General features: G+C 45.5%; 1 protein-coding gene across 1 annotated transcript; it reads right to left on the reverse strand.

Moving 5' to 3' along the window:
* Positions 1–371: 371 nt before the first annotated feature.
* LOC134745055 (zinc finger protein 436-like) lies at positions 372–23,125 on the reverse strand. Its single transcript, XM_063679035.1, has 13 exons — positions 22,779–23,125; positions 22,331–22,488; positions 21,967–22,031; positions 21,604–21,676; positions 20,357–20,385; positions 20,207–20,283; positions 19,254–19,440; positions 18,747–18,915; positions 8,794–8,961; positions 8,406–8,536; positions 8,134–8,254; positions 6,697–6,824; positions 372–732 (listed from the first exon to the last, which is right to left on the reverse strand). The coding sequence occupies exons 1-13, from the start codon at positions 23,046–23,048 to the stop codon at positions 398–400; spliced, it is 1,911 nt and encodes a 636-aa protein (XP_063535105.1). The 5' UTR covers positions 23,049–23,125; the 3' UTR covers positions 372–397.
* Between the last annotated feature and the right edge of the window lie 74 nt (positions 23,126–23,199).

Below are 23,199 nucleotides of genomic sequence, written 5' to 3' on the forward strand. Positions count from 1 at the left end.
ACCGGTTCTTACTTTAGCAATAAATTAAATCCATACTAATATTATAAATGCGAAAGTCTGTCTGTCTGTGTGTTACCTCTTCACGCTTAAAACGCTGAACTGATTTAGATGAAATTTGGCATAGAGATAGGTTGAGTCCCTGAGAAGGACATAGGATATTTTTATCCCGAAAATCATCCCTTAAGAAAGTAAAAAGCGGGGTGGAATTGAGATAATTAATGAAGTGCCTGCTAATTTTTGTGCATAATATGCTCAAATTGAATGCTATGAGAGTTTTTCCAGGCGCTATACTTACTTTAACTGATGTTACTAAGTCCGCGCAGACGAAGTCGCGGGCAAAAGCTAGTACATTATAAATAAAACGGCACATGTTAAGACATAAAAATATAATTACTAGTTAAAAGTCAGGTATCTTTGGATGTATCACCACGCGCTCCTCAAACCCGCTGCTCACAAAGCCTTCCACGTTTGTGTACACGCTAATCTGCTCATCTACTACCAACAACTCAGTTTTAATCTCCCCGTTCTCCTGAAGTACCAATTCACCCGTCACTTCTAAAGGAACTTGCTCGCCGATATCTTTCTCGTAGTTTTCGTACTGTTCGATGTGTTGGACTATGATCACTTTGTTTTTGGGCTTCTTTTTCGTCTCGTGGGTCTTTAGGTGCTTTACTAGGTGGGATTTGGTCGGGTATTTTAGTGGGCACATTGCGCATTCGTACGGACGCTCGCCTGGGGGAAAAAATGGCAATTAGACAGTGGTAAATGTTGCCTCGGTAAATTTGAAGACACACATGAATTAAGAGCCCGGTTACGATTTTAGTCTCAAAAATGTAAAGTTGATAGATTTCTTCTGTGAAATTGTACACCTTTTGTTACCTAATTGAAATAACAAGTACTGGTTTCTATTAGCACGACTTCTTATCTCTAGGTTTATCAGATCATTTTTTTGAAAAAAGGCTTACTAAATTAGTAATGAATTTTTTTCTGATGGACGTTTAGGTAAACGCGTGTAAAGCACTGACTTTGATGCTCTTATTTGTAAATTTCGTAAAGTTTGGACTGCTAAAAATGGTAAATTTGTATTACACATATTCTGTACTCTAGGTTTATCAGATTACATTGTTGTTATATGACTTAAAGTTCGAGGAAATGAAAGTTAAACGAATTCAATTTTCTCCAGAAATGACCTCAAAACAAGTGACAATTTCTCCGAAAATCTACTTATTTTCGACGTAGATTGCATACTCAAATAATCTGCAATGTTTACTTAAACTGTTGCTGTACTTCATTTTATTTAAATTGCAACTTTTATTTTCTGACGATTTTTTAAAAACTTCCCCTTTTACTGGTATAACATCGGTGACACGCGCCCGCGGCCTCAGTCCCGCGCGGGAGCTGGTAGAGGCAGGACGTTTGTTAATCGGCTCCGCACGTTGCATCGACGACGACGAAGTTATTTATCATTGTGTGCGTCGCTCGCCGTGTAAAAAGTTATATTTGTTTGCGTGTTTGGCTGTACTGTGTGCGTGTAAACTGCGACCAGAAACTTTAATCCTTGGGTTGTAAGTACTTGTTTATTAACCGCCTTCAAAAAAAAGGAGGTTCTCAGTTTGACCCGTATGTTTGTATGTATATGTATGTATGTATGTATGTATGTATGTTTGTTCGCGATTATCTCGCATTTGGCTGAACCGATTTTGATGCGGTTTTTAGAAAAGTGTTTGTTACATTCTGGAGAAGGTTTTAGTATACATAGAGCTGGGCTGATGGTGAACCCTGGCTGTACCTAGTGGAACGCAGGTTTAGTGCAACATAGGCACACGCTGTTTTGGTCTGTCTTGATGAGCAATTAGGAGAGCAGTACCCAAGATGGAGCTGATGCTGAACCCTGGCTGTACCTAGTGGAAATCAGGTTTCGTGCAACATAGGCACACGCTGTTTTGGTCTTCCGACACGTCTTGATGAGCACTTGGGAGAGCAGTACCCAAGATAGAGCTGATGCTGAACCCTGGCTGTACCTAATGGAACGCAGGTTTGGTGCAACATAGGCACACGCTGTTTTGGTCTTCCGACACGTCTTGATGAGCAATTAGGAGAGCAGTACCCAAGATGGAGCTGATGCTGAACCCTGGCTGTACCTAGTGGAAATCAGGTTTCGTGCAACATAGGCACACGCTGTTTTGGTTATTCGACACGTCTTGATGAGCAATTAGGAGAGCAGTACCCAAGATGGAGCTGATGCTGAACCCTGGCTGTACCTAGTGGAACGCAGGTTTGGTGCAACATAGGCACACGCTGTTTTGGTCTTCCGACACGTCTTGATGAGCAATTAGGAGAGCAGTACCCAAGATGGAGCTGATGCTGAACCCTGGCTGTACCTAGTGGAAATCAGGTTTCGTGCAACATAGGCACACGCTGTTTTGGTTATTCGACACGTCTTGATGAGCAATTAGGAGAGCAGTACCCAAGATGGAGTTGATGCTGAACCCTGGCTGTACCTAGTGGAACGCAGGTTTGGTGCAACATAGGCACACGCTGTTTTGGTCTTCCGACACGTCTTGATGAGCAATTAGGAGAGCAGTACCCAAGATGGAGCTGATGCTGAACCCTGGCTGTACCTAGTGGAAATCAGGTTTCGTGCAACATAGGCACACGCTGTTTTGGTTATTCGACACGTCTTGATGAGCAATTAGGAGAGCAGTACCCAAGATGGAGCTGATGCTGAACCCTGGCTGTACCTAGTGGAACGCAGGTTTGGTGCAACATAGGCACACGCTGTTTTGGTCTTCCGACACGTCTTGATGAGCAATTAGGAGAGCAGTACCCAAGATGGAGCTGATGCTGAACCCTGGCTGTACCTAGTGGAAATCAGGTTTCGTGCAACATAGGCACACGCTGTTTTGGTTATTCGACACGTCTTGATGAGCAATTAGGAGAGCAGTACCCAAGATGGAGTTGATGCTGAACCCTGGCTGTACCTAGTGGAACGCAGGTTTGGTGCAACATAGGCACACGCTGTTTTGGTCTTCCGACACGTCTTGATGAGCAATTAGGAGAGCAGTACCCAAGATGGAGCTGATGCTGAACCCTGGCTGTACCTAGTGGAAATCAGGTTTCGTGCAACATAGGCACACGCTGTTTTGGTCTTCCGACACGTCTTGATGAGCAATTAGGAGAGCAGTACCCAAGATGGAGCTGATGCTGAACCCTGGCTGTACCTAGTGGAACTCAGGTTTTGTGCAACATAGGCACACGCTGTTTTGGTCCTCCGACACGTCTTGATGAATACTTGGGAGAGCAGTACCCAAGATAGAGCTGATGCTGAACCCTGGCTGTACCTAGTGGAACTCAGGTTTTGTGCAACATAGGCACACGCTGTTTTGGTCCTCCGACACGTCTTGATGAATACTTGGGAGAGCAGTACCCAAGATAGAGCTGATGCTGAACCCTGGCTGTACCTAGTGGAACTCAGGTTCATTTATTGTTATCAGAACTTCCACCCCCTTTTAACCCCCAGTACCTACTGCATGTTAAACGTGTGGTAGCTCTGGTCAGGTGCCTGCTTCATCTGGCAGCCCTCCAGGTGTTCCAGGTCTTGAAGAACTTAACCTGCCTACAGCATACTCTACCAACTTCAGATTAAAAGAGTTTTACCCCTGATCCGATGCGTCCAGCAGCACTCCAGGTGTTCCAGGTTTTGAGCTGTCTCCGTCATACACTACCCACAACACGTTGAGCGAGTGTTACCCACCCTTTGCCCTTGACCCTTTGCACTCAGCAGCACTTCAGGTGTTTCAGATCTGGAGCTTTCCCCATCATACACTACCAGCGGCACGTTGAGCGAGTGTTACCCGTTACCCCTGACCCTTTGTACCCAGCAGCACTCCAGGTGTTCCAGGTCTGGAGCTTTCTCTATCATACACTACCAGCAGCACGTTGAGCGAGTGTTACCTCTGACTCTTTGCACCCAGAAGCATTCCAGGTGTTCCAGGTCTTGAGCTGTATCCATCGTACACTACACACTACCAGCGGCATGTTGAGCGAGTGTTACCCCTGACCCTTTGCACCCAGCAGCACTTCAGGTGTTCCAGGTCTTGAGTTATCCCCATCAAACTCTACCAGCGGCACGTTGAGCGAGTGTTACCCCTGACCCTTTGCACCCAGAAGCACTCCAGGTGTTCCCAGGTCTTGAGCAGTATTCATCGTATAACCAACAACACGTTGAGCGAGTGTTAGAAGAGTGGAGAAGAGAAGAGGATGACTTTGGAAATAAAAATTATTATACACCCTTCCCAACGATTAAGACTATCTCCATAATATCAAATTCCATCCAAATCGGTTTTATTGGATCCCATACAAATTTCCATTACCCCCCCCCCGTTTCTGGGGTAAAACCTATCCTATGTCCTTCCCCAGGACTCAAACTATGTCCATACCTCATTTCATCTTAATCGGTTCAGCGTTTATTGATTCCCTATACAAATTTCCACCCCCTTAAAGGGTAAGTTCTTGAATAAAAAGTATTCTATGTCCTTCCCCGGGATTCAAACTATCTGTATACCAAATTTCAACAAAAGGCTAGTTTCCCCTCTGGGTTGGAACGTTGGAAAGTCAGATGGCAGTCGCTTTCGTAAAAACTAGTGCCTACGCCAATTCTTGGGATTAGTTGCCAAGCGGACCCCAGCAGACTTCCATGAGCCGTGGCAAAAAGGCTGGGATAACGCGAGTAAGATGATTATATATATATAAAATATTGCCTTAGTGCAAATCATTATCATCATGCTATATAATTTGTATGTATTATATGAATACATAGGAAAATTGTTAAGAGTAATAAACGATTATATCAAATTTACCGAAAGTTTTATTTTAACCTAATTAAAGTTATAAAGTGACGCATAATGTTGCGAAAGTATCAATACTGTTTAGGCGGTCGCGTTATTTCAAGCAGCGGCCGGCGTTCGGTTACTGTGTAAAAGTCGTATCTTCGCGCGTTTTCAAATCGACTACGGGCTCTTAAATCACATTTAATTTGTTACGTTTATTTACCGACCTTTTGACATAGGTTTCACTGGTCGTGGTCGCGGCTAACTGACGTCCCAGCAAAATAAAGGTAACAAAATAAATTCATGTTAGCCCCGTGTATTCAGCAGTTAAGTTACTACAGGAGGATAGTTGTGTTGGTAAGTAAGTACGCATGGGTTTTGAAATTTAGACAGCGGCGAATGAAACTGTAGTTATATTAATATTGTAGTTTTTTTACAACGCAATACCTATTCGAAGCTCCATAATACAGTTGTACTGTACCTGTGTGTATCCGCGTGTGGTCGCGCAGGCGCGCGGCGCTGACGAAGGCCTTGGGGCACGCCGAGCCGAACGGCCGCTACACCCACTAGTATACTGTACCTGTGTGTATCCGCGTGTGGTCGCGCAGGCGCGCGGCGCTGACGAAGGCCTTGGGGCACGCCGAGCCGAACGGCCGCTACACCCACTAGTATACTGTACCTGTGTGTATCCGCGTGTGGTCGCGCAGGCGCGCGGCGCTGACGAAGGCCTTGGGGCACGCCGAGCCGAACGGCCGCTACACCCACTAGTATACTGTACCTGTGTGTATCCGCGTGTGGTCGCGCAGGCGCGCGGCGCTGACGAAGGCCTTGGGGCACGCCGAGCCGAACGGCCGCTACACCCACTAGTATACTGTACCTGTGTGTATCCGCGTGTGGTCGCGCAGGCGCGCGGCGCTGACGAAGGCCTTGGGGCACGCCGAGCCGAACGGCCGCTACACCCACTAGTATACTGTACCTGTGTGTATCCGCGTGTGGTCGCGCAGGCGCGCGGCGCTGACGAAGGCCTTGGGGCACGCCGAGCCGAACGGCCGCTACACCCACTAGTATACTGTACCTGTGTGTATCCGCGTGTGGTCGCGCAGGCGCGCGGCGCTGACGAAGGCCTTGGGGCACGCCGAGCCGAACGGCCGCTACACCCACTAGTATACTGTACCTGTGTGTATCCGCGTGTGGTCGCGCAGGCGCGCGGCGCTGACGAAGGCCTTGGGGCACGCCGAGCCGAACGGCCGCTACACCCACTAGTATACTGTACCTGTGTGTATCCGCGTGTGGTCGCGCAGGCGCGCGGCGCTGACGAAGGCCTTGGGGCACGCCGAGCCGAACGGCCGCTACACCCACTAGTATACTGTACCTGTGTGTATCCGCGTGTGGTCGCGCAGGCGCGCGGCGCTGACGAAGGCCTTGGGGCACGCCGAGCCGAACGGCCGCTACACCCACTAGTATACTGTACCTGTGTGTATCCGCGTGTGGTCGCGCAGGCGCGCGGCGCTGACGAAGGCCTTGGGGCACGCCGAGCCGAACGGCCGCTACACCCACTAGTATACTGTACCTGTGTGTATCCGCGTGTGGTCGCGCAGGCGCGCGGCGCTGACGAAGGCCTTGGGGCACGCCGAGCCGAACGGCCGCTACACCCACTAGTATACTGTACCTGTGTGTATCCGCGTGTGGTCGCGCAGGCGCGCGGCGCTGACGAAGGCCTTGGGGCACGCCGAGCCGAACGGCCGCTACACCCACTAGTATACTGTACCTGTGTGTATCCGCGTGTGGTCGCGCAGGCGCGCGGCGCTGACGAAGGCCTTGGGGCACGCCGAGCCGAACGGCCGCTACACCCACTAGTATACTGTACCTGTGTGTATCCGCGTGTGGTCGCGCAGGCGCGCGGCGCTGACGAAGGCCTTGGGGCACGCCGAGCACGCGAACGGACGCTCGCCCGCGTGCAGCCGCAGGTGCGCGCGCACGTCCAGCCGCGCGAACCTGCACACACAAGCGTTATATCATAGAGTAACTTATACTAGAGCGGTACTGTCATAGTAAATTTTGTAACCCCAGTAAATTCACTGCCATCTGTCGACACACTTTAAAACTAAAAATAAATATTTATAAAAATACGATAAAATGTATTTAAATATGGATAAATGATTTATTTATTTGCATTAACTATTTTTATGATTTTGACCCATGTTCTTTCACTGATATGCGTTAAAATTGTTAAATAACAAACGAAACCGTCAACGCCATCTATACGACAGTAAGCCAAAGCTAGTAGCGCCCTCTGAACGAGAATCAAATTTTCTTGATTTTCGTGGCACGTTTTTTCCTTAGACTGTATCCATCTATTACGGAGTTATATCTATCTTATATACAGAAATCAGAAATTATTTATTTGCATTGATACATCATTTCTGTATACAAAGTGCATATGTGTGTGACGTGAAGACCATTCTGAACAACCTTTGTTATGGGACCAACTCAAATAACATAAAAAATTGGCTGTTTTTAAGTCGATGGTTTATTTTCTATGCAACATCCACATGTTGACAAAATTAGATTGGTAATAAGGTATTACATGTCACAATTTACGTAATAATTACGTAGGATTGAGAATATATTGTTTATACAATTCCGTATTTGCCTAACATCTCGCAGTTGTGAATTTTTTCACGGGTTTCGTGTCTTAAACGACACCTATATGTAAGGATGCGAACATACACGCCGGAGTTGTCAAGCAGATTCTCACGAACTGCATGCGGTAGATGTAAACCTTTTACTACATAGCTCACAGCTGTAGGGTTTTTCGCCGTTGTGTGTACGTGCTTAGCTCTTTTTTTGTGTGCGTACTTAGCTGTTTAGAAACGAGCGTCATGTGAAGCGTCGCGAACACAGTACATTACAGTGCAACTTAGTGTAGCAGTTAATACTTTTCTAACACAACACTTAAGCGAAGATTGAAACTGATCTTTTGCGCACAGCTCGCAGCTGTAGGATTTCTCACCGGTGTGTACTTAGCTCTTTAGGAACGTGTCATAAGTTAGCCTCGCAAATACATTACGAGGCAATGCAGTGTAGCATGCTACACAATCTTTTATCCACTTAACTTTCTCTAGACTATTTGTGATTAGCTCTTTAGCAACGAGATCGCCCACGTCGGACACTTCTATAGGTATCAAAGGATTGATTACCCGCCCCTCCCCCGCACCGCATAGCTTCGCTTCGCGTTCGCGTGTTGTTCGCCTACGTAGTACGCTGTGTGAGCGTTGGCTACGCGGCCTGGATCGATACTGACCTCTTCCCGCACAGTTCGCAGCTATAGGGTTTTTCACCGGTGTGTGTTCGAGCGTGAGTCTTCAGTGAAGAGCCTGAAGTGAAGCGTCGCGAACACACAGAACACGAATAAGGTCGCTCGCCTGCAATAATGCAGCATTTTATATCAATAAATACGAGGAATGAAAAAATGCCAATTTAAAGAGAAAAAGATAATTTCAATATCAATTTTATCAGGTATTTAGAGCAAACGTTTAATATAAAATTAAAATAAACATTGTTAGAACGCGTTACCAGTATGCGTACGCATGTGAAGCGTGAGATTGGAGTTCTGTATGAAAGTCTTTCCGCAGACGGAGCACACATAGGGTTTCTCTCCTGTGTGCGTGCGTAGGTGGGTGCGTAGCGTAGACTCGTGCCGGAACCTGTACAATATTAAAACAATTAGGATAGCGGTAAACAAGACGTGCTAGACGACTATTATTATTACTAAAGAGAAATAAGTCATCATCAACACTGCGCATTAATAAGCGCTCATTAAGGGCTACTTCCACTTGCACCATTCACTAACCCGGGGTAAACCTGGAGTTACCATGGTTACCAGTACAATTTGACACTGGGTTAACCGTTTAAGTGGATTATGTGGATAGCTGTCTGACTTGTGTCCGAGTTATCGACTTACTGCCGGTCGCAGAAGTGGCAGGCGTGCGGCTTGAGATCGGAGTGGACTAGCGCGTGTGAGGCGAGCAGCCGCGCGGAGGGGAAGCGTTTGTCGCACACGGGACAAGCGCAGGGTAACTCTCCCGTGTGACGCGCTATATGCGCCGCGAGTAGACTGCCGTCCGTGAATCTAGAAAGGAAAAAAATCATAAATGAACATCGATTCACTATTTTGTTCACGGATCTCCTGTACCCGTACCATGAGTCACTGGCAGTGTAAACACTGACATATACGCTGACGTTTACGTAATTTACTTTCTATACACCTCGCTCGGACTAATATGCGAGTACGAGCGAGATGCATAGAAAGTTACGTTCTGACGGTAGCCACACTGCTTAACGAATACGAAAAGGACTAATAGGCTTACCCATCGTGAAGGAGACTTTTTTTTGGATGCAAATATATTTTGCACTTGCAAGTTTTTGTGTCGTTCACAGTTGTACTCAGTGTTGGCCGTAATTGTTAATTTTAATTAACCATTGATCAATTTTATTAACCATTAGTTCCGCCATTAACCAATTGCATTAAAGTTAATTCGGATTAAAGTTAATTCGGATTAAATTTTTGAGACGTTAATGGCCATTGAAGTTAATTCGGATTAACTTTAATTCGGATTAACTTCAATGGGCATGAAAGTCAAATAATTAATCCGAATTACTCTCAATTTGGATTAACGTCTAATAAAATTACATTCGTGATATTTTAAAATGAGAGAGCAAAATGACCCTGACTGAACCCTGGCAGTAGTAGCAGTACCTACCTACTACCTAGTAGAATTCTGGTTTGGTGCAACACAGACATACGCGGTTTTGGTCATTTAAATCGTCTTGATGAGCACTTCGGAGAGCCGTACCCATGATAGAGCTGATGCTGAACCCTGGCAGTACCTAATGGATCTAAGGTTTGGTGCAACATAGGCACAGGCTGTTTTAGTCATCCGACTCGTCTTGATGAGCACTTCGGAGAGCCATACCCATGATAGAGCTGATGCTGAACCCTGGCAGTACCTAATGGATCTAAGGTTTGGTGCAACATAGGCACACGCTGTTTTAGTCATCCGACTCGTCTTGATGAGCACTTATGAGAGCAGTACCCATAATGGAGCTGATGCTGAACCCTGGCAGTACCTAGCGGAACTAAGGTTTGGTGCAACGTAGGCACACGCTGTTTTAGTCATCCGACTCGTCTTGATGAGCACTTAGGAGAGCAGTACCCATGATAGAGCTGATGCTGAACCCTGGCAGTACCTAGTGGATCTAAGGTTTGGTGCATCATAGGGACACGCTGTTTTAGTCACCCGACTCGTCTTGATAAGCACTTAGGAGAGCGGTACCCATGATAGAGCTGATGCTGAACCCTGGCAGTACCTAGTGGATCTAAGGTTTGGTGCCAATATAGGCACACGCTGTTTTAGTCACCCGACTCGTCTTGATGAGCACTTAGGAGAGCAGTACCCATGATAGAGCTGATGCTGAACCCTGGCAGTACCTAGTGGATCTAAGGTTTGGTGCAACATAGGCACACGCTGTTTTAGTCACCCGACTCGTCTTGATGAGCACTTAGGAGAGCAGTACCCATGATAGAGCTGATGCTGAACCCTGGCAGTACCTAGTGGATCTAAGGTTTGGTGCAACATAGGCACACGCTGTTTTAGTCACCCGACTCGTCTTGATGAGCACTTAGGAGAGCAGTACCCATAATGGAGCTGATGCTGAACCCTGGCAGTACCTCGCGGAACTAAGGTTTGGTGCAACATAGGCACACGCTGTTTTAGTCATCCGATTCGTCTTGATGAGCACTTAGGAGAGCAGTACCCATGATAGAGCTGATGCTGAACCCTGGAACTACCTAGTGGATCTAAGGTTTGGTGCAACATAGGCACACGCTGTTTTAGTCACCTGACTCGTCTTGATGAGCACTTAGGAGAGCAGTACCCATAATGGAGCTGATGCTGAACCCTGGCAGTACCTAGCGGAACTAAGGTTTGGTGCAACATAGGCACACGCTGTTTTAGTCATCCGACTCGTCTTGATGAGCACTTAGGAGTGCAGTACCCATGATAGAGCTGATGCTGAACCCTGGCAGTACCTAATGGATCTAAGGTTTGGTGCAACATAGGCACACGCTGTTTTAGTCATCCGACTCGTCTTGATGAGCACTTATGAGAGCAGTACCCATAATGGAGCTGATGCTGAACCCTGGCAGTACCTAGCGGAACTAAGGTTTGGTGCAACATAGGCACACGCTGTTTTAGTCATCCGACTCGTCTTGATGAGCACTTAGGAGTGCAGTACCCATGATAGAGCTGATGCTGAACCCTGGCAGTACCTAATGGATCTTAGGTTTGGTGCAACATAGGCACACGCTGTTTTAGTCATCCGACTCGTCTTGATGAGCACTTAGGAGAGCAGTACCCATGATAGAGCTGATGCTGAACCCTGGCAGTACCTAATGGATCTAAGGTTTGGTGCAACATAGGCACACGCTGTTTTAGTCATCCGACTCGTCTTGATGAGCACTTATGAGAGCAGTACCCATAATGGAGCTGATGCTGAACCCTGGCAGTACCTAGCGGAACTAAGGTTTGGTGCAACATAGGCACACGCTGTTTTAGTCATCCGACTCGTCTTGATGAGCACTTAGGAGTGCAGTACCCATGATAGAGCTGATGCTGAACCCTGGCAGTACCTAATGGATCTTAGGTTTGGTGCAACATAGGCACACGCTGTTTTAGTCATCCGACTCGTCTTGATGAGCACTTAGGAGAGCAGTACCCATGATAGAGCTGATGCTGAACCCTGGCAGTACCTAATGGATCTAAGGTTTGGTGCAACATAGGCACACGCTGTTTTAGTCATCCGACTCGTCTTGATGAGCACTTATGAGAGCAGTACCCATAATGGAGCTGATGCTGAACCCTGGCAGTACCTAGCGGAACTAAGGTTTGGTGCAACATAGGCACACGCTGTTTTAGTCATCCGACTCGTCTTGATGAGCACTTAGGAGAGCAGTACCCATGATAGAGCTGATGCTGAACCCTGGCAGTACCTAATGGATCTAAGGTTTGGTGCGACATAGGCACACGCTGTTTTAGTCATCCGACTCGTCTTGATGAGCACTTATGAGAGCAGTACCCATAATGGAGCTGATGCTGAACCCTGGCAGTACCTAGCGGAACTAAGGTTTGGTGCAACGTAGGCACACGCTGTTTTAGTCATCCGACTCGTCTTGATGAGCACTTAGGAGAGCAGTACCCATGATAGAGCTGATGCTGAACCCTGGCAGTACCTAGTGGATCTAAGGTTTGGTGTATCATAGGGACACGCTGTTTTAGTCACCCGACTCGTCTTGATAAGCACTTAGGAGAGCGGTACCCATGATAGAGCTGATGCTGAACCCTGGCAGTACCTAGTGGATCTAGGGTTTGGTGCAACATAGGCACACGCTGTTTTAGTCACCCGACTCGTCTTGATGAGCACTTAGGAGAGCAGTACCCATAATGGAGCTGATGCTGAACCCTGGCAGTACATAGTGGAACTAAGGTTTGGTGCAACATAGGCACGCGCTGTTTTGGTCATCCGACTCGTCTTGATGAGCACTTAGGAGAGCAGTACCCATGATAGAGCTGATGCTGAACCCTGGCAATACCTAGTGGATCTAAGGTAGGTGGTAAGGCTCTATCATGGGTACCGCTCTCCTAAGTGCTCATCAAGACGAGTCGGGTGACTAAAACAGCGTGTGCCTATGTTGCACCAAACCTTAGATCCACTAGGTACTGCCAGGGTTCAGCATCAGCTCTATCATGGGTACTGCTCTTCTAAGTGCTCATCAAGACGAGTCGGATGACCTAAACAGCGCGTGCCTATGTTGCACCAAACCTTAGATCCACTATGTACTGCCAGGGTTCAGCATCAGCTCCATTATGGGTACTGCTCTCCTAAGTGCTCATCAAGACGAGTCGGGTGACTAAAACAGCGTGTGCCTATGTTGCACCAAACCCTAGATCCACTAGGTACTGCCAGGGTTCAGCATCAGCTCTATCATGGGTACCGCTCTCCTAAGTGCTTATCAAGACGAGTCGGGTGACTAAAACAGCGTGTCCCTATGATGCACCAAACCTTAGATCCACTAGGTACTGCCAGGGTTCAGCATCAGCTCTATCATGGGTACTGCTCTCCTAAGTGCTCATCAAGACGAGTCGGATGACTAAAACAGCGTGTGCCTACGTTGCACCAAACCTTAGTTCCGCTAGGTACTGCCAGGGTTCAGCATCAGCTCCATTATGGGTACTGCTCTCATAAGTGCTCATCAAGACGAGTCGGATGACTAAAACAGCGTGTGCCTATGTCGCACCAAACCTTAGATCCATTAGGTACTGCCAGGGTTCAGCATCAGCTCTATCATGGGTACTGCTCTCCTAAGTGCTCATCAAGACGAGTCGGATGACTAAAACAGCGTGTGCCTATGTTGCACCAAACCTTAGATCCACTAGGTAGTGCCAGGGTTCAGCATCAGCTCTATCATGGGTACTGCTCTCCTAAGTGCTCATCAAGACGAGTCGGATGACTAAAACAGCGTGTGCCTATGTTGCACCAAACCTTAGTTCCGCTAGGTACTGCCAGGGTTCAGCATCAGCTCCATTATGGGTACTGCTCTCCTAAGTGCTCATCAAGACGAGTCGGGTGACTAAAACAGCGTGTGCCTATGTTGTACCAAACCTTAGATCCACTAGGTACTGCCAGGGTTCAGCATCAGCTCTATCATGGGTACTGCTCTCCTAAGTGCTCATCAAGACGAGTCGGATGACTAAAACAGCGTGTGCCTATGTTGCACCAAACCCTGGATCCACTAGGTACTGCCAGGGTTCAGCATCAGCTCTATCATGGGTACTGCACTCCTAAGTGCTCATCAAGACGAGTCGGATGACTAAAACAGCGTGTGCCTATGTTGCACCAAACCCTAGATCCACTAGGTACTGCCAGGGTTCAGCATCAGCTCTATCATGGGTACTGCTCTACTAAGTGCTCATCAAGACGAGTCGGGTGACTAAAACAGCGTGTGCCTATGTTGCACCAAACCTTAGATCCACTAGGTACTGCCAGGGTTCAGCATCAGCTCTATCATGGGTACTGCTCTCCTAAGTGCTCATCAAGACGAGTCGGATGACTAAAACAGCGTGTGCCTATGTTGCACCAAACCTTAGACCCACTAGGTACTGCCAGGGTTCAGCATCAGCTCTATCATGGGTACTGCTCTTCTAAGTGCTCATCAAGACGAGTCGGATGACTAAAACAGCGTGTGCCTATGTTGCACTAATCCTTAGTTCCGCTAGGTACTGCCAGGGTTCAGCATCAGCTCTATTATGGGTACTGCTCTCCTAAGTGCTCATCAAGACGAGTCGGGTGACTAAAACAGCGTGTGCCTATGTTGCACCAAACCTTAGATCCACTAGGTAGTGCCAGGGTTCAGCATCAGCTCTATCATGGGTACTGCTCTCCTAAGTGCTCATCAAGACGAGTCGGACGACCTAAACAGCGCGTGCCTATGTTGCACCAAACCTTAGATCCACTAGGTACTGCCAGGGTTCAGCATCAGCTCTATCATGGGTACCGCTCTACTAAGTGCTCATCAAGACGAGTCGGGTGACTAAAACAGCGTGTGCCTATGTTGCACCAAACCTTAGATCCACTAGGTACTGCCAGGGTTCAGCATCAGCTCTATCATGGGTACTGCTCTCCTAAGTGCTCATCAAGACGAGTCGGATGACTAAAACAGCGTGTGCCTATGTTGCACCAAACCTTAGACCCACTAGGTACTGCCAGGGTTCAGCATCAGCTCTATCATGGGTACTGCTCTTCTAAGTGCTCATCAAGACGAGTCGGATGACCTAAACAGCGCGTGCCTATGTTGCACCAAACCTTAGATCCACTAGGTACTGCCAGGGTGCAGCATCAGCTCTATCATGGGTACCGCTCTCCTAAGTGCTCATCAAGACGAGTCAGATGACCGAAACAGCGCGTGCCTATGTTGCACCAAACCTTAGATCCACTAGGTACTGCCGGGGTTCAGCATCAGCTCTATCATGGGTACTGCTCTCCTAAGTGCTCATCAAGACGAGTCGGGTGACTAAAACAGCGTGTGCCTATGTTGCACCAAACCTTAGATCCACTAGGTACTGCCAGGGTTCAGCATCAGCTCTATCATGGGTACCGCTCTACTAAGTGCTCATCAAGACGAGTCGGGTGACTAAAACAGCGTGTGCCTATGTTGCACCAAACCTTAGATCCACTAGGTACTGCCAGGGTTCAGCATCAGCTCTATCATGGGTACTGCTCTCCTAAGTGCTCATCAAGACGAGTCGGATGACTAAAACAGCGTGTGCCTATGTTGCACCAAACCTTAGATCCACTAGGTAGTGCCAGGGTTCAGCATCAGCTCTATCATGGGTACTGCTCTCCTAAGTGCTCATCAAGACGAGTCGGATGACTAAAACAGCGTGTGCCTATGTTGCACCAAACCTTAGTTCCGCTAGGTACTGCCAGGGTTCAGCATCAGCTCCATTATGGGTACTGCTCTCCTAAGTGCTCATCAAGACGAGTCGGGTGACTAAAACAGCGTGTGCCTATGTTGTACCAAACCTTAGATCCACTAGGTACTGCCAGGGTTCAGCATCAGCTCTATCATGGGTACTGCTCTCCTAAGTGCTCATCAAGACGAGTCGGATGACTAAAACAGCGTGTGCCTATGTTGCACCAAACCCTGGATCCACTAGGTACTGCCAGGGTTCAGCATCAGCTCTATCATGGGTACTGCACTCCTAAGTGCTCATCAAGACGAGTCGGATGACTAAAACAGCGTGTGCCTATGTTGCACCAAACCCTAGATCCACTAGGTACTGCCAGGGTTCAGCATCAGCTCTATCATGGGTACTGCTCTACTAAGTGCTCATCAAGACGAGTCGGGTGACTAAAACAGCGTGTGCCTATGTTGCACCAAACCTTAGATCCACTAGGTACTGCCAGGGTTCAGCATCAGCTCTATCATGGGTACTGCTCTCCTAAGTGCTCATCAAGACGAGTCGGATGACTAAAACAGCGTGTGCCTATGTTGCACCAAACCTTAGACCCACTAGGTACTGCCAGGGTTCAGCATCAGCTCTATCATGGGTACTGCTCTTCTAAGTGCTCATCACGACGAGTCGGATGACTAAAACAGCGTGTGCCTATGTTGCACTAATCCTTAGTTCCGCTAGGTACTGCCAGGGTTCAGCATCAGCTCTATTATGGGTACTGCTCTCCTAAGTGCTCATCAAGACGAGTCGGGTGACTAAAACAGCGTGTGCCTATGTTGCACCAAACCTTAGATCCACTAGGTAGTGCCAGGGTTCAGCATCAGCTCTATCATGGGTACTGCTCTCCTAAGTGCTCATCAAGACGAGTCGGACGACCTAAACAGCGCGTGCCTATGTTGCACCAAACCTTAGATCCACTAGGTACTGCCAGGGTTCAGCATCAGCTCTATCATGGGTACCGCTCTACTAAGTGCTCATCAAGACGAGTCGGGTGACTAAAACAGCGTGTGCCTATGTTGCACCAAACCTTAGATCCACTAGGTACTGCCAGGGTTCAGCATCAGCTCTATCATGGGTACTGCTCTCCTAAGTGCTCATCAAGACGAGTCGGATGACTAAAACAGCGTGTGCCTATGTTGCACCAAACCTTAGACCCACTAGGTACTGCCAGGGTTCAGCATCAGCTCTATCATGGGTACTGCTCTTCTAAGTGCTCATCAAGACGAGTCGGATGACCTAAACAGCGCGTGCCTATGTTGCACCAAACCTTAGATCCACTAGGTACTGCCAGGGTGCAGCATCAGCTCTATCATGGGTACCGCTCTCCTAAGTGCTCATCAAGACGAGTCAGATGACCGAAACAGCGCGTGCCTATGTTGCACCAAACCTTAGATCCACTAGGTACTGCCAGGGTTCAGCATCAGCTCTATCATGGGTACCGCTCTCCTAAGTGCTCATCAAGACGAGTCGGGTGACTAAAACAGCGTGTGCCTATGTTGCACCAAACCTTAGATCCACTAGGTACTGCCAGGGTTCAGCATCAGCTCTATCATGGGTACTGCTCTCCTAAGTGCTCATCAAGACGAATCGGATGACTAAAACAGCGTGTGCCTATGTTGCACCAAACCTTAGTTCCGCGAGGTACTGCCAGGGTTCAGCATCAGCTCCATTATGGGTACTGCTCTCCTAAGTGCTCATCAAGACGAGTCGGGTGACTAAAACAGCGTGTGCCTATGTTGCACCAAACCTTAGATCCACTAGGTACTGCCAGGGTTCAGCATCAGCTCTATCATGGGTACTGCTCTCCTAAGTGCTCATCAAGACGAGTCGGGTGACTAAAACAGCGTGTGCCTATGTTGCACCAAACCTTAGATCCACTAGGTACTGCCAGGGTTCAGCATCAGCTCTATCATGGGTACTGCTCTCCTAAGTGCTCATCAAGACGAGTCGGGTGACTAAAACAGCGTGTGCCTATGTTGCACCAAACCTTAGATCCACTAGGTACTGCCAGGGTTCAGCATCAGCTCTATCATGGGTACCGCTCTCCTAAGTGCTCATCAAGACGAGTCGGGTGACTAAAACAGCGTGTGCCTATGTTGCACCAAACCTTAGATCCACTAGGTACTGCCAGGGTTCAGCATCAGCTCTATCATGGGTACTGCTCTCCTAAGTGCTCATCAAGACGAGTCGGGTGACTAAAACAGCGTGTGCCTATGTTGCACCAAACCTTAGATCCACTAGGTACTGCCAGGGTTCAGCATCAGCTCCATTATGGGTACTGCTCTCCTAAGTGCTCATCAAGACGAGTCGGGTGACTAAAACAGCGTGTGCCTATTTTGCACCAAACCTTAGATCCACTAGGTACTGCTAGGGTTCAGCATCAGCTCTATCATGGGTACCGCTCTCCTAAGTGCTCATCAAGACTAGTCGGGTGACTAAAACAGCGTGTGCCTATGTTGCACCAAACCTTAGATCCACTAGGTAGTGCCAGGGTTCAGCATCAGCTCTATCATGGGTACTGCTCTCCTAAGTGCTCATCAAGACGAGTCGGATGACTAAAACAGCGTGTGCCTATGTTGCACCAAACCTTAGTTCCGCTAGGTACTGCCAGGGTTCAGCATCACCTCCATTATGGGTACTGCTCTCCTAAGTGCTCATCAAGACGAGTCGGGTGACTAAAACAGCGTGTGCCTATGTTGCACCAAACCTTAGATCCATTAGGTACTGCCAGGGTTCAGCATCAGCTCTATCATGGGTATGGCTCTCCGAAGTGCTCATCAAGACGAGTCGGATGACTAAAACAGCGTGTGCCTATGTTGCACCAAACCTTAGATCCATTAGGTACTGCCAGGGTTCAGCATCAGCTCTATCGTGGGTACGGCTCTCCGAAGTGCTCATCAAGACGATTTAAATGACCAAAACCGCGTATGTCTGTGTTGCACCAAACCAGAATTCTACTAGGTAGTAGGTAGGTACTGCTACTACTGCCAGGGTTCAGTCAGGGTCATTTTGCTGTCTCATTTTAAAATATCACGAATGTAATTTTATTAGACGTTGATGCAATTGAGAGTAATTCTAATAAATTTTTTGAAACTAATGGCCATTGAAGTTAATCCGAATTAAAGTTAATCCGAATTAACTTCAATGGCCATTAACGTCTCAAAAATTTAATCCGAATTAACTTTAATCCGAATTAACTTTAATCCGAATTAAATGGCTAATGGTTAATGGCCATTAACCTTTTTAATTGTTAATTTTTAATGGTTAATGGCATTAGCGTTCGGCCAACACTGGTTGTACTGTATTTGGAATGGTATTTTTTTTTAGGTGTCATAAATCTCACCGCTTATCGCACATGTGGCAGGCGTGGTCCCGCGGCGCGGGTTGGCCGGAGTGCACCCGCGAGTGCCGCCTTAAGGCGTGGCGCTCGGCGAAGCCTTTGCCGCAGCGCTCGCAGCAGTGCCGCTTGCCGAGCATGTGACGGCGGACGTGACGGCGAAATACTGTGCGATCTGCGCAAACGCGACTATTATTGGCTAAGTAATACATATAATACTCGTATCATATCTATAGAGGATAGCTTTACTAAGTCTGACCATATTTGGAGAGGTTAATAAATACGTCATACTGAATAACTTTTATGGATCATCTCAGATCAGCCTAAACTGTTGAAGGTGGAACTTGAAATTGTTGAAGACAACAAATGTTGAAATTCTTAAAAAAAAAGGATTTTTATTTAATTCACTTACTAACCACATTTTGGACTGTTGGAGTGCAAGCCATTTAAAATATGCACTAGTGAGTTTACTCGTCTTAGCATTATTTTGTCTCACTTTGAACAAGTACTCACTGTTGTACTCTTTCTGGCAGTCAGTGTTAGGGCACGTCCACACTGGCCCCTTGAGGTGCACAGCACTATGCAGCTGTAAGTCGTGTGCCGATGTGAAAGCCTCCTTACACTGCCCGCACGCGTTGGCCTCAACCTCTTTTTCATGCTTTTTCATGTGGTTACGGAGAGCTTTCATCTTTTTGAATTTCTGTAGAATACACAACAGTACATACAAGTAACTTTAAAAATCTTTAGTTTACTCCATGACTTAAAACTGTTGAAAAATTAGGGTTATTCCCACTAGTTACCACCAAGTTGTTACCAGTGGTACTGGGAAAAATAATGGTGGTTTTTGCCACCTTTTAAGGTGGGAAAAAAATTCCCAGTATTTACCACTGATAACAACTTGGTGGTAACTAGTGGGAATAACCCAAAAATTGTCAGTTAAAAAGCTAACAGTAAATAGGAGACGTATTCCAATTTCACCAATGAAGAATTGCGGTCAAATGGAAACTTTTAACCTGACAAGATTCTATATGGCAGCTTATCAAGCAGTCAGTTTAATTAATACAGAAAATAAGACATACATTATATCATAGAGTAACTTATACTAGAGCGGTACTGTCATAGTAAATTTTGTAACCCCAGTAAATTCACTGCCATCTGTCGACACACTTTAAAACTAAAAATGAAGATTTATAAAAATACGATAAAATTTAAATATGGATGATTTTTTTTATTTGCATTAATTATTTTTATGATTTTGACCCATGTTCTTTCACTGATATGCGTTAAAATTGTTAAATAACATACGAAACCGTCAACGCCATCTATACGACAGTAGGTCAAAGCTAGTAGCGCCCTCTGAACGAGAATCAAATTTTCTTGATTTTCGAGGCACGTTTTTTCCTTAGACTGTATCCATCTATTACGGAGTTATATCTATCTTTGATTATATATATGGGATATATTACCTTATTGCATGATGCGCAGTAATAATTCCGATCCTTATTATTTGTAACAGATACTAATTTTCTAAGATTCTTCTTGCCTGAAAACAAATCTTTTAAATAAAATAAAATCGTACCAATCAAATAAAAAACAACAGTACTTTTGACACATACCTGATGCTTTCGTGTTTTCCAAGATGCTCCTAAAAAATAAGAAGTTTGATTTAATAAACATATTATTACAAACATATTATATTACAAGACCATCTTGCTCTTGTTTCAATTTTGTAATAAAATGACAAATCGTTCAAAGAAATTCGGGCAATACAACTAGTATTTTACTATCTGGAATATATTTATATCCCAAATACAAAATAACAGTTTGGTCACAGAATAAATAATAGTACAACCGTACAGAAAGGAAACTTCTTACAAAACCGAAGTTTGACAGCGGTTCAGGGTCAAATTATGCTATCCCTTTCTAATATATCGCACTATCCCTTTCGGCTATTTAGGGTTGTCAAAATTCAAGTCATTATCTTATCTGTGGTCGTGAACGCAAAGGGACGTCAAGTTGTGCCAACCCTAATAATTGCTTGGAGCAATGCTGAGCCGAACGGAGCCGGTTTTACCCGAAGCGAGGAGTTTCGCACCACTGGTTTGGTTGGCCAATTTAATACCAAATCAGCATACGAATTTACGACCAGTCTGGCCTAGTTGGTAGTGACCGGCGTATGAAGCCAATGGTCCTGGGTTTAAATCCTGGTATGAGCAGCATTCACTTGTGTGATGAGACTGATGAGCATGGATCCTTAGTCATGGGTGTTTTGTATACGTTTTTATGTATTTATCTTTACATATTTATTGTAAATATACCTATAGTATACCAACAACACAAGCCTCTATTGAACTTACTGTGCGACTGTGTAATGTCCTATAATGTTTATTTAAGGTGCGTTGGGGTAAGATTGAAAGGGTTTTTCATGAGGGGTAAGACAAAAAATCGTCCGTATGCCGAAGCATTACGGACGACTTTTCATCTTACCCCGCATGAAAAACCCTTTCAATCTTAACCCAACGCACCTTATTTATTTTGTTCTTTAGTGAAGGTCTCCGTTAACGCTAGGCAAATGCTTTTGTCTTTCCGGCTCCAGATGCTTTCATCTGCAGGTTAAAAACAATCAAAATTGGTATAAGGGAATAAAAGTGCAGTGCCATGGCAATTAAGGCCATTGTGAATTCACTGTGATAAAGACTCAAGGAAGTAGGTTATTTTTTATTCTTAGTTTATCAAGAGGTTGCCACTAGTATATCAGAATGGTTTAACAAATTGGGGCAACCATACTGTCATTTTGAATCTGGGATATATGAAAAGGAATTAGTATTGTAATATCATGGTTCAAACCAGCCTGTCAACTTACTTGCTGTCCGTCTCTTCCTTACATTGTTCATCGTCACTGATCAGGTCTTCTTCTAAATACTGTATGTCTGTAACTGAGTAGTGAATCAGATTAGTTTATGATACAAATAAAAAATCTTACTATAACTATTTTTCTATCTATTTCTATATTGAATTTCTGCATTTTTTTCCTCCATTTCATCCGCTATTTAGTGTGAGTTGGTTCCCATTTGCAGAAGTTACATCCAACTAGCAGAGGGCTCTGCAGGGCACAATGTGAGTGGAGAGTACTGTGGTATCTCATTTATATGTAAGACTAATTAAGTGGATTATTTTGATCTAATAATGGTATTTTTTTAATCGTACTACATATTTGACTGCTTACTTTCATCATCCTCGTCTTTGATTTCAGCTTTGCTTACAATTACACTGATATTTTGTGAAGACTCCCTGAAAATAAAATTAAAATTAATAACACTTTTGCTACGGCAGTTAGTTAACACAAATTAAATAAAAAATGAAAATAAAAAAGCAATCAATGTAAAAATGGTTACATATAAATTTGAGAAATAAAACTTAGACTTAAAATTAGTGTGTTAATTACATGAATCCCTAGTGGGTAAAGGCCTCCTCCAGTGCTGCACATTTGTGTCCTGTCCTGTGCTAATGACATCCAGTCTGTGCCGGCTGTTACTTAGTTAACATACCTACTATTAATGCTTTGAAATAGAAAATAAAGTGAAGATTACCTTTTTTTAATGAATGTTTCTTTTATTCCAGCTCCTTCTTTTAACAAGGATTTTATTAAGTCGTTAGATTTGATGCATTTAGCCCGGAACAGATAAGAGTGCTCAATCTCTGCTCGGCACGATCCACAAACTTGCGAGGGGAAGTCATCTTGAGACACCTATTTTCATGGTGACAATAAATTGCATTTAAGTGAATATTCATATTCTTCAATTTAGAAACAATACTAGAACAACAGTATTTAGCAGTATTAAATAATTTCACGGTTTAGACTCACTTGTTTTAGTCACTCGCGCGACATGTTTCGGAGAGCCTAGGTCTCCTTTCTCAAGCACTAATAGTGCGAGCAGCGTTCACGACGACCGTGTATTGCGTACTAATTTAGTATTTAGCAGAATTTAAAAAGGAAAAGGGAATAATTAAAAAGATTTATATAAAAAATCTACTTACATCGATAGATGTTAGTGTAGCATACATTTCTGCAAGGCCTTCGCCTTCCAGAGGCAGTAAAGGCTCCATTTGTCTTTTATCTGTGAATAAACACACTCGGCACATGTTTATCATATTCTCCAAACTTAATTCTTCTTTAAACATCTTGCAATCGCCAGATCTATCCTCCACAACTACAACGCTCATGTTTGTTACGGATATTAAGTCTATATTTTCGTTGGGGTGTCTATTGTCTATATAAATGCATTGTACTAATTTAAAACTATGCATAAAATCAGTAATATTACTAATTACATTATTTCGAAAACAAGAAATCAGCAAAAACCTGAAGCAAAAGTACAAACTACTCTGCAAAATGAAATGTCAAAGTCAAAACAAATGTCATGATTATGTGTGTCACTTTTTTTTTATTCGTCCTTCT

This window comes from Cydia strobilella, chromosome 1 (genome assembly GCF_947568885.1).
Source record: "Cydia strobilella chromosome 1, ilCydStro3.1, whole genome shotgun sequence".
Taxonomy (NCBI): Eukaryota; Metazoa; Arthropoda; class Insecta; order Lepidoptera; family Tortricidae; genus Cydia; species Cydia strobilella.

Bases quoted from the DNA above. Each gene is read 5' to 3' on its own strand.
- LOC134745055 (XM_063679035.1), bottom strand. From the start codon at position 23,048: ATGCATAGTTTTAAATTAGTACAATGCATTTATATAGACAATAGACAC. The intron at 8,255-8,405 runs GTAACGCGTTCT...GCATTATTGCAG, and splicing joins TCACATGCGTACGCATACTG to GCGAGCGACCTTATTCGTGT. The intron at 733-6,696 runs GTACAGTATACT...TTTTTCCCCCAG, and splicing joins CCACACGCGGATACACACAG to GCGAGCGTCCGTACGAATGC.